Genomic DNA, 12291 nt, shown 5'->3' with positions numbered 1-12291 from the left:
CTCAGCCTCCCAAGTAGCTGAGACCACAGACGCCCGCCACAATGCCTGGCTATTTTTTGGTTGCAGCCGTCATTGTTGTTTGGAGGGCCTGGGCTGGATTTGAACCCACCACCTTAGGTGTATGTGGCTGGCGCCTTAGCCACAGGCGCCGAGCTGGATTTAAAAGTTCTAAAACCCCAAAAGATAAATCAACATAAGAAATGAACAGATCTTTGACAGAAGAAATTAAATTGTCACTTTAAATAGTCACTTTTAAAAACTGGATTCAACACCTTTGTTAAGGGGGAAAAATCTCATTTCTGATTCCTGTCCTACTAAATCAGAAGAGATTGAAACAATAAATCTCAATGCTGGCATAGGCACAGTGAAAAAAGCACTCTTAAATAATGTTAATGGAAGTGTAAATTAGTATAAACTTTCCAGAAACCAATTTGGTAACATATCTCAAGAATGTCCATACCCTAGTAGTTACAGTTCTAAGAATAGCTACTGTGGGAAAAATGCAAATGCAGACACGTATTTAGCATAAACACATTAAATATTTCAACATTAAGAGAATAATTAAGCAAAGCACAGGGTATTTACCATGCAAAGAGTTTTTAATGCCCTGTGATGGAATTTGTGATGTAATTTTGTATTAAACATTGTGCTTATGATAGTCTCAGACTCCTAAATGGAACCCTTGGAAGGACAATAGGGAGATTCATCTAGGTGTTTGTAGAGATTGCCGTTTGGTGGTAAAATTATAAGAAATCCCCCCCCCCATTTTCAAAATAATCACAATGAACAGTATTGCTTTTATAAATTAAGGGAGAAAAACTTACGACGAAACAATATAATGCAAAAATTTTTTCTTTTTGAGTTAGAGAAAATTAATTTTAAGTCTTCAAATTAGGAATAAGCAACTTAACTACTGCACTAAAAAGACTTTTTTTCATTCCTTTTCAGGACCTGAGTCAAGTTTTAGAGAATCTGTCCTGCTGGCCAGTTGCAAATGGTCTAACTTGGTCAATGAATTTGGGTTTTTTAAAATACTTGAATAGCATCCATTCCTGCATTCAGAGCTTATAATTATTTACTATATTATTAACATGTCTTCTGATTCAGTTTTCCGCACAGACGATCTTCATTATTTTCCCTAGCTATGCCAAACTAGTATTGCAAATATTTTGAGGTTTTGGTTTTTGTCTTTTTTAAAAAAAAGCTTTGGATTTTTTTTTCCAATTTAATATAAGGTAATCAATTATTTTAAGAAAAGAAACTCTGAACAAGATCTTTAGAGATCCGAAAACTTTTTTCCCTTTGAATGTGGAGTAGTTTAGCAGGGTATAATTAATACACATTAAAACTAACAAATCAAAGTGTATGTCTGGATGGATCTTGACAAATGTACTCAACTATATAATAGCCACCTATATCAAAATATAGAACATTCTTAGGAACAGGTTAGTGTTTCTAAGAATGCTGTTCTCTTTTTAAAACCAAGAAGTTTGGAGTCCTAAATTAGGATCTTATTTTAGGGATCTGCTATATTTGCTAGATTTCGTAGTCATTTTAAAAGGCACAGAGCTGCTTGCCTCTGATCACTTTCTTATTTTTTTATGCTCAGAAATACCTTTAATCACTTTGAGAAGTGGTATTAACTGTGTAGGTCAATGCAATCTCTGCTAGATACCAACGATGTGCCTTTTAAAAAAGTTCACTGAGAATTTCTAACTTTCCACACTCTCAAAGGTATTATGGGGTCTACTAGACCCTACAGATAGAAAATAAATAAATTAATAAGTATTCTTGCCCTTAAATACAAATTCATGAGGAAGCTGTTATTAGGTCAATTTCATGTTTTTATTTTTGTTTTTTGGTAGAGATGGGATCTCTCTCTTGCTCAGGCTGGTCTCTGACTGCTAACTCAAGCAATCCACCTGCCTCAGCCTCCCAGAGTGTGAGGATTACAGGCCAACCTCTGTAAGTTGGCCGCCGAAGGCTGTGGGTGACACTCTAACAAACTGGTCAACATAGGGAGGTGGTGAAAGAAAAGAACTAGGTCTCCTGTACTGATATGTACATGTGGTGCATGTCTAGTCTATGGAAATTAGGTCAGTGAAGGAGGGGGTCAGTGTAGGGAGGTGGGCAACTGTGGAGTTCTGAGGTATAGACCATGGTAGTTTGCAGGATGGGCTATGTGATAAAAAATAGAATAAGATTTGAGGGAGATTGAAACTGTTAGGGTGGGGAGTGTGCTGTTTTATAAAGTGACAGGAGATCCTGTCTTACAGGTAGAGAAGGCCATTTCTTAGGAGTGTCTTGGGGGAAAATGATCCAGCGAATCACAAATGCATTGAGGCCAGAGAGTGTTTGGAATATCCTCAGAACAGCTGGGCAGCCAGGGTTGCCAGAATGAAGGAAAGAAGGGTTGGGGCAGGGTCAGAGAAATCGCTGGCATCAGATCATGATGGTTCTTTACAATTATAGTATTACCAGTGCACTATGAAAACCTATTTGGAATGATTACATCAATAGAACCCTGGAGATTTACACTAACCTAAACACCTTAGCACGACATCTGATGTAATGTTTTTTTGAGACAGAGTCTAATAGTGTATCACCCTCGGTAGAGTGCCGGGGCGTCACAGCTCCCAGCAACCTCAAACTCCTGGGCTTAAGCAATTCGCTTGCCTTAGCCTCCTGAGTAGCTGGGATGACAGGTGCCCAGCTTTTTTTGTTGTTGTTGTAGTTGTTGTTGTTTTAGCTGGCCCGGGCCAGGTCTGAATGCACCAACCCTGGTGTGTGTGGCCGGCGTCCTAACCACTGAGCTACAGGCACCAAGCCCCATCTGATGTAATGTTAACCAGTCGTCTTTGCTGCCACAAAATAAATATACAAGAAATATTTTCTGTCTGGGAGGCTGAGGCAGGCAGATTGCCTGAGTTCAAGAGTTTGAGATCAGCCTGGGCAAGAGTGAGACCCTATCTCTACTAAAAATAGAAAAATTATCTGGGTGTGGTGGTGGACACCTGTAGTCCCAGCTACTCAGGAGGCTGAGGCAGGAGGATCACCTGAGCCCAAGAGTTTGAGGTTGCTATGAGCTGTGATGCCGCAGCACTCTACCCAGGGGGTAAAAAAAAAAAAGAAAAGAAAAAGAAAGAAAAATATTTTTTGAATCGAAGTTCATTCCTTCTACTTTTTGGCATAAATGAGCAGTTGAAAAATTAAACTGTTTCCTTCTTAGGCAACCAAAATGTTATCATTTAGGCTCAAACAATACTGACACATTTCTGTCCTGGTATTTGAAAAATGACCCTGGTGGTTGATAACCTTTGTTAAGCAATGAGGCCCACACACAGGAAACAGAGGACTACCTCAATGTTTTGGCTGAGCTTTCTGACGATGCTGGTGATGGTCTGGATGTGGCTTTCCAGTAACTTCCTGGCCAGCGACTCCTCCTTTCGGAAGCCATGAGTGCCCTGGAGACAAGCACTGATGTCCTCCTTGATGCGGAAGGCTTGCTCCAGGAGGAAAGCCACAGTGCGCTCCTGGCTGTCCAGCCTGTCTTCCAGCTGACTCCTCTGGGTGTTTGGAATGGCAGGAAGAAAAGGCAGTCTCCTGGTCAGGAAAAGGAAACAGCAGGGCTGTTGTAAGAACAAGCCGACAACCAGAGCTTGAGTTCTCACTTCTACTCCTTTGCTTTCTCCTCTGAGACAAGTTTGGTTTAATTACAAAAGATTAAAACCCGAAAGCCAGATTCTGGGGGTGGGATGAGTGCGTTTTCAGTTGTACAAAGGATAGTTGCACGTGGTAGGTGGAGCTATCACCTTGTTAATTGTTTCTGTTCAGAAATGAAGAATAGCTAAAGCCGGAGAAGCTGTAGGTGCCCCGCTGACACAGGGGAATGCAGACTTGAGTTTAGGTGTCCCTTTGACCGGATTGAGGAATGCCTGGAGACCTGGAAAAGTGATATTCTGAGTGCCTTTGTGGGGGTGTTACCAGAGATCAGTGTGCGAAGCTGAGGGGACGATGTGGAAGATTTACCCCCAGTGCTTTGAGTGTTTTGATGATCATAAGAGAACTGGAAACGCAGGTGAAAAATACAAGAATTCTCCCCTATCAGATTAATCAATCCTGTAGCCTCTGTCCCTGCACATATAACATAATGCTTGCCTTCGAAAAATGCCCTTGGTCAGACAGCACAGAAAATCGGACAAGCTCAGAACCTTCTGCACCAAACATGTGTTAGAAAGCACCATAAAAGGCAGCTGTTCTTGGTTAAGGATTAGACTTCTACTTACCACAAAATCTAACTAGCTCATGCTTCACTTTGGCTCACGGCTGGCACTTTCCAAACTGTCCCCGCTATTTTTTTTTTTATCAACTATATACAATTCATGCTTCTGTTGGATCTTAAGATTGTAGAACTTACCACTCATTTAAGTATTGATGACAGAAAAGTGAAGCCCTTTATATTTTCATGAAGACATGGTGACTTTTGCGGAAGAAAATAGATTTCTTTTTTCTTTATCTTTTTTTAATTGAGTCATTTGTACATAGATAATAAATACATTTATGCCATTATCCAAAGGACCAGAAAATGGATTTCAATTGAATGCCCAAGCCATAGTAATGGAGTTGGCATTGTTTGTGATCTAGTAAAAGTACATTTCAGGGCGTTACCTGTGAAGTGTTTCTTTTTTCATTTAGCCCAATGCATTTGGTGGAAAATTCAGATGAGTAGATTGGCCATACCATATGAAAATGATGAAAACTTTGGTTTAAAAATGCATCATTTGGCTTGGCGCCCATAGCTCAGTGAGTAGGGCTCTGGCCACATACACCAAAGCTGGCGGGTTCGAGCCTGGCCCAGGCCTGCTAAACAACAATGACAACTGCAACCAAAAAATGGTGGGTGTTATGGTGAGTGCCTGTCATCCCACCTACTTGGGAAACTGAGGCAAGAGAATTGCTTAAGCCCAAGAGTTGGAGGTTGTTGTGAGCTGTGATGCCACCAGAGGCTGACATAGTGAGACTCTGTCTCAAATAAATAAATAAATAAATATAATAAAATGCATCATTTGCTGCATGGGCATTCCTTCCAGTGGGTGACATTTCAGAAACTTCTAGTTAATTAAAGCCACCTTTCCCTAAGAAGCCAATGTACTTACTGACTGCTTCAAAAATAATTATGTGTGTGGTAGCATAGGAAGGCCTGGGGTGGTGTTCAATCCTCAGTATTGTTTCCATATATGAGTGCCCGTGGGACAGGTTTCCACACAGAAGTATGACATAGGAGATGGAAAAATGTTTGCACTAGAATGTTTATTACAGTTCATTTCACAATTGCTAAGATGTGGAAGCAACTCAAGTGCTCATCAACCCATAAATGGCTTAACAAACTGTGATATATGTATACCATGGAGTACTATTCAGCCATAAGAAAAGGTGAAAACTTTGCATTTTTTTGTGTTTCCCTGGATGGAGTTGAGACACATTCTTCTTAGTAAAGTATCTGAAGAATGGAAAAGAAAGTATCCAATGCACCAAATACTAATGTGAAACCAATATATAAACAACTACATGTCCACATGAAAGAAAAACACAATATATTTTAGTAAGGGGGATGGGAGAGGAGGTTCGGGAGGAGAGGGGGTGATTGGTGCACAATGTGTTCAGCAGGCCTCAGGGTGAAGGGCTCAACTACAACTTGACTTTATCTTAGAAATAAAAACAATGTAACCTAAACATTTGTACCCTCATATTAATCTGAAATTTAAAAAAAAGAAGATGGAAAAATTTAATAGGAAATGCTCATGCTGATATGGAATAGGTATTTATGGTCATGCAAGACTTTAAAACATAGTTAATTGTGCAAGTTAGTCAGCTCTTAGGGACCAGCTCCATGCAACATCCCATAGCCTATCCCTGTAATACACTTTCTCACATGTCGAATTTTCTTAGTTTTTAAAAATTTTTTTCCCCACTATTTTAAGTTGTCAGCATAATTATTATTACAATTTGCTATGCTGTGTATTTTATCTTCACAACATTTGCAATACTGCAGGCACAAATTGTGGCAAGACTTTGAGGGTTCTAGTTCATTTTATGTGTTTTTTTCAAATTTGACTCCAGGAAAGTACATTATCATAACACTGACTCTGTAAGTACTGTGCACATGTACCTATAGATGTTGAAACTTCCTCGATAATGAGGACATCCTCTTGTAAATTGACATTCGTGAACAGTAAAATTTCTTGAGATCTTGGGCACAGGGGATGATGGCCCACTGAGGTGTTTGATGGATCTCATCAGGAGACTTAAGTCAGCCATCATGGTGCTCGGACGACTGCGGTTATGAAGCAGGGACTTCAGGAGACTTAAGTCAGCCATCATGGTGCTCAGATGACTCTGGTTATAAGCAGGGCACTTCAAGAGACTTAAGTCAGCCATCGTGGTGCTCAGATGACTCCGGTTATAAGCAGGGCACTTCAGGAGACTTAAGTCAGCCATCATGGTGCTCAGATGACTCCGGTTATAAGCAGGACACTTCAGGAGACTTAAGTCAGCCATCATGGTGCTCAGATGACTCCAGTTATAAGCAGGGCACTTTAGGAGTCTTAAGTCAGCCATCATGGTGCTCAGATGACTCCGGTTATAAGCAGGGCACACACAATCACCAGCCATACTGATGTGCACATTCTCACTTTGCATTTTGACCAATTCATTTATGAATACAGTTAATTTGCTCATGAGTATGATACCTGTGTAACTGTTAGTGATATACCTGAATGTTTATGCTTGCACAAGTTTGGATGTTACTCTTGTCTAATTTTTTGTGTAAAGGGGACTATGAGGTATTCACTCTGTCACCCAGGCTGGAGTGCATCATAGCTCACTACAACCACAGACTGTTGGACTCAAGAGATCCTCCTGCCTCAACCTCCCAAGTAGCTGGGACTACAGGCATGTGCTGCCATGCCTGGCAAATTTTTCTTATTTTTTACAGAGATAGGGTCTTTCTATGTTACTCAAGTTGGTCTTGAACTCCTTTCCTGAAGCAATCCTCCTGCGTTGGCCTCCCAAAGTGGTAGGATGACAGGTGTGAGCTGCTGCACTGGGACTTCAGTTGTGTTTTTATGTGTTTCTCTAATTTCCTTTTTAAAATGTAAATAAATGTCTTTTTTTTTTTTTTTTTTGCAGTTTTTGGCTGGGGCTGGGTTTGAACCCGCCACCTCAGGCATATGGGGCCCGACACCCTACTCCTTTGAGCCACAGGCACTACCCCATAAATGTCTTTTACAAATTTTAAATTACTTTTTCTAGAATTATATTTTTAAGATTTTGATTCTTCAGGATTTTGATATTCAGAATTATGGTGACTGAGATTGTGTCTTTCTGGATTATGGCCAAAACCCATTCAGGGAGTATTTAAGTGGTCCTAGGTCATTCAGAGCCCACGTGCTAAAGCGATTGGTTATACTGTTCTCAAGTACAGGTTATGACCAAAACCCTTGGTGTACTGATTTCTGACCTCATAACAAGTCATATTTTGTATATGTATTTGCTGACTGACTCCTCTAATGGGATTTCTCCCTTACAGTTTAGTTGTTAGAAAACCGGGGTGGGGGTGAGGGGCAGGGAGATAGCTCCGTAAAATCACAGGTTGCTGGAGCCTCAAGGTTTATAGTTTACTTTTTCTAGCAATGTAGAATAGCCACAGCCGGGCTAAGATTCCTGTTTCCTGTTGCCTGAATAACTGAGGAACAGAGAAAGCTTTGCTAAGGGGTTTCATTAGTCGGATTTCATGTACAACTCATTTAGCTCAAAAATGTTCTTCTGGAAAATTACCAAATGCTACCTCATACATACAAAATCCATTCCTCTAAAACCCCACTGCACTGATGGTGCTGCCATGGATCAGACTTGTGCATCAGAGGCAGCAGAGAAGCAGATGTGGCACCCTGGTGACAGCGACGTGTACCCCAGCAGTGGATGGCAGCTTTGCTCATTGTTTTCTTTGAGCTGGTGTTGCTTTTTGATGTCTAGACAATCTGCAGCCTGGATTTGCAGGTGAAAGTATTTGCTCTTTAGTCTTCAGTCCTTGTAAATTATGTGGCATTAACTCCCAAATTTAGAATTTGTTTTCTCTTTAGTGTTCTCAGTGTGGCATACACTGCTGGTTAACTTCCCAGTAGTCCCCACTTCTGCCTAACTTAGCTCATCCTCCTGACTCCCGGGACCTTGTGCGAGGGGAGCAGACTAGTCATGGTGACTCCTTTCTTCTGAGCTGAGATGCAGCTGGTCTTGGCAGGAGCATGTGAAGCAACTCTGGCCAATAGGGCGAAACCTACTGTGGGGCTTCTAGGTCAAGTTCACATGGAGGGAAGTGTCCCTCTCTTTGCTGGATATTATCATCTGTGGGAGATGCTTGGAACTGCTGAGGCCATCTGTGATCACAAGGGAGATGAGAATGGCAGGGAGGAAGGACAAAACACACCTGGCTGCCACTGAGTTAACCAAATTCCACATATTTTTGTTATATGAGCTGACCAGTGTCCCTGCATTGAAGCCATTTTTGACCGGGTTTTCTATTATGTGCAGTTGAAAGTGCTATACCAGTATCTAATAACTTATCAGTAAAAATGTCAGCTGAAGTAAAAATGTATCTTAACAAGTATTTACTAAATATCTACTGTAGTTCACACAGGATATAATGGTTCTGCCCCTTGAGCAACTTCATCTAATTCAGTATTTCTCATCAAGAAACTTGAATTAGGCCAGTAATTGTGGGTCACACCTGTAATCCCAGCACTCTGGGAAGTTGAGGTGGGTGGATCGCTTGAGCTCAGGAGTTCAAGACCACCTGAGCAAGAGCAAGACCCCGATTCTACTAAAAGTAGAAAAACTAGCAGGTGCCTGTAGGTCCAGCTACTGGGGAGGCTGAGACAAGAGAATCGCTTGAGCCGATGAGTATGAGGGTGCTGTGAGCTGTGATGTCACAGCACACTAGCCACAGTGACAGAGTGAGAGTGTGTCTCCAAAAAAAAAGAAAAGAAAAGAAACTTGAATTTATATCACAGGGGAAGGGAGGCAGGGGTGTGGTTAGCATACAGATTCCGTGGCTCTCCTACTGACCCTCTAAATCAGGGGTCCTCAAACTTTTTAAACAGGGGCCAGTTCACTTTAAACAGGCCCTCAGACCGTTGGAGGGCGGGACTGTGGGCCCCGGGACGAGTTGGCTGCTAAGCAGGGCAGGCAGCGGGGCCAGAAACACTCGAAGGGCGGGATAAATGACCTAGGCGGCCTGCATGTGGCCCGCGGGCCATAGTCTAAATCGTATCTTGCGGCAGGCAGGGAGAGTAGGAGCACGCGATTCTGCCCGGCCCTGAAGCCTGAGCACCGCTGACCAGTGTGAGACTGGCGGTGCGGATCAGTGGATGACCAAAGGCAGGACAGAGAAGAACAAGATACCGAAATTGAAATAGGAAACATGAGCTCTCCACTTCTGCAGACATTCAGAGCAGCTGACAAGTGGGAAAGACAGACAGACGGAGGGCAGAACACAAGCTCCACCAATTACCAAGCACGGGTTTCCACGGCTTCATTTTTAACAGTCCCCAGAAGCCTGTTTTGCCGTGTGGTTGTAAGTTCTGAGATGACAAGGGAGAAGCCTGTAGCAGGGGCGATGCAGCCCGCGGGTGCAGCTGCGCCTGAGCCCAGGGCAGGGCCGTGCACGCGCTCCGGGGGAGCTGTTGGCTGACAGACGCCAGGACTGGATCCAGGAAGAGCCACCAGGGCAAGCGGACTGCCCGCAGAGGACTGGGGAGCCCGCCTGCCACCCTGCTCCCCTGCGGCCTGCGGCTTGTGGCTATTTGTCCCAGTGACGCGAGCCTCTGAGGAGGGCTGCAGCTGCTGCTGCACGATAGATGCCGTAGCCTGCAAACACACTAAGCGACTTACACAAAAGCTAAACTGTTGCTATTTCTTTTCCTTCATCTTTAAAACGTATTTTAATTTATGATTACTGGTAAGCTTTCCTTTTTGAAATTTCTTATCATGCCTGAGATTTACTGTTGCTCCTTACTTGAGCTTAGTGAGATACCATCTCTTGCTTTGTTTAGCTTTATTTACGTAGTTTATCTTAGTTATCTTATTCTATAAGATAAATAGCTTGTATTTTTCTTTTTTCTTTTCTTTTTTGCAGTTTTTGGCCGGGGCTGGGTTTGAACCCACCACCTCCAGCATATGGTGCCGGCGCCCTCCCTTTGAGCCACAGGGCCCACCCAATAGCTTCTACTTTTTACCTATTGCCATTGCCATAAGGAAAGAGAATATTGTCTCTCAATTGACCTCCTTAAATCAACGACTAGAATAACAAACACAGTATTCATCAATCTTCTAAGAGATTCCTTATGCTACGGAATTCAAATCATCAGATCATCCCAGGGCTTAAAAACTGAGCTCTCTCCCTGATCGTAAATAATGAAACCTCACTGCTTATTTAGTGTGTAATATTAAGGGGACCTATATTTTAATTTAACTGTGAAAGAAAAGAAATAACTGAGTATTCCAGACTATTCCAGAGGGAGGATGAACCACAGGAGGAAGAATTCCCAGAGAGCCTTTTCAGGGAGATACCTGGGCTTCACATAGATCATTGATTATGTAGCTGACAAGTAAATCTGGACAGATTTTCCACAAACCCTGAGTTCTATTTTTCTGCAACTCAGTGTGACTTGCACCAGCTGGGCTGTGCCTGGCAGACGCACTAGTACACAGAGCCTCGCCCCCCGCCTCCCCCCGGCCTGTTCTGTTCTTGTGAATAGAGAACTAAATTTACTTAGGAGATTCTGTAACCATTTTGGCAACCTGTAATACTCAGAGACTAAAATTTGAAAATGTAAACCTTTTTCTAGAATGTGAAAAGGCATAACTGAAGAGAAAAGTCTACATTTTATGAGGTCTATTATATGACTAGTTGCATTCTGAATGTATCGAGTCTTACAAAAAAAATCTAAAGTGAAATTTTGGAGAATATTTTGATGTCTCACAAAAAGTACTCTGTGGGTGTGCCGGGAGTGATGAAATAGAAAAAAAATTTTTTTTTCTATAGCTTCTCCATTCCTTGTCTATAACCATCCTGGCAGAATTGCGTAGCTATAGAAGCCATCACTGATGAGTTTTATGTTGAGCTGAGCGTTCTGGGGCTGAGGGAGGCAATTTGAGTTCTGGTGGATACAGTCCAGGAAGAGCCAAGACAAAGGCCAGTGGGGCCGGGCCACAAGGGGCTCACACTGGGAAAGGCCCCAGAAGAGACAACTGCAAACAGGGGCACAGCCCAGGAGGCTGGAGAAGGTTCTGGTTGTGCATCTTTCCCAGTGAAACTTCACGCACACTAAGACAAACTCCACATTCAGCAGAATTTTCAATAAAATTAATGATGTTCCTGGCATGACTGGCTTTTTTTTCTTATGGCGGTATTAAAGGTGGCAAGGATTCCAAGAGAGTCCCTGCCAACAATGTCTGGGTCCTGCTTAAAGGTGAACTATATATAAATTGCAGGAGCAAATTGCTCTGATGATGATTGGGATTCCTATAGCAACTTGTGGCCCTCTTGAGATACCTTCCCACATTAACCTGCTCTTTTGTGGTGAGGGGTTATGTGAGTCTCTGGGGGCAAGGAATGGCATACATCAAGAAAGAAGATTGGGTTCAAGGTCTGCTTCTGCCACTCACTATCTGTAGCCTCTATTAGGTTGCCCAGAAGAGGCCTCCTTTTGTGTGCGGTGGAAAAAATGACTCCTAACCTTCCCAATTGGCTGAGGAGTATAACTGAAGTGCTTTGAAATGTATAAAGTGTGACACTCGTGTTCTTCCACAGGTGTTATGAGTTGAGTCGTGTCCTTCAAAAGTACATATTGAAGTCTTGAAGCCCAGTACCACAGAAGTGACCTTATTTGGAAATAGGGTCATTGCAAAATTAATTAGCTCAAAAGAAGTGACCCTGGAGTAGGGTGGGTCTCTAATACAACATGACCAATGTCCTGATAAGAATACACAGCACAGAGAATACACATGTGGAGGAGGGAGAGCCTATGACTTCAGATTAAAATGGAGCTCAGAACATGGAGAGCACATGTGCAGAGGGAGGCAGAGCCTGTGCCCTCAGATAAACATAGAAAACGGAGAACACACATGGACACGGAGGCTGAGCTTTTGTCCTCAGGTCAACATAGAACACGGAGAGCACACATGGAGAGGGAGGCAGAGCCTGTGTCCTCAGGTCAACATAGAACACGGAGA

General features: G+C 42.6%; 1 protein-coding gene across 1 annotated transcript in view; it reads right to left on the bottom strand.

Annotated features, from left to right (window-relative positions):
- Positions 1-12291, bottom strand: part of FAM81B (family with sequence similarity 81 member B) — a 70038-nt gene that overhangs the window by 46561 nt on the left and 11186 nt on the right. Inside the window, 1 exon segment of the mRNA XM_003785983.3 lies at positions 3360-3603. Coding sequence (XP_003786031.3) covers positions 3360-3603 — 244 coding nt within the window.

Source organism: Otolemur garnettii, unplaced genomic scaffold (assembly GCF_000181295.1).
Source record: "Otolemur garnettii isolate 467f Iridium unplaced genomic scaffold, OtoGar3 scaffold00017, whole genome shotgun sequence".
Classification (NCBI taxonomy): domain Eukaryota; kingdom Metazoa; phylum Chordata; class Mammalia; order Primates; family Galagidae; genus Otolemur; species Otolemur garnettii.
Note: the sequence above shows the minus strand (reverse complement) of the source record. Positions and strands in the feature narration are given on the sequence as shown.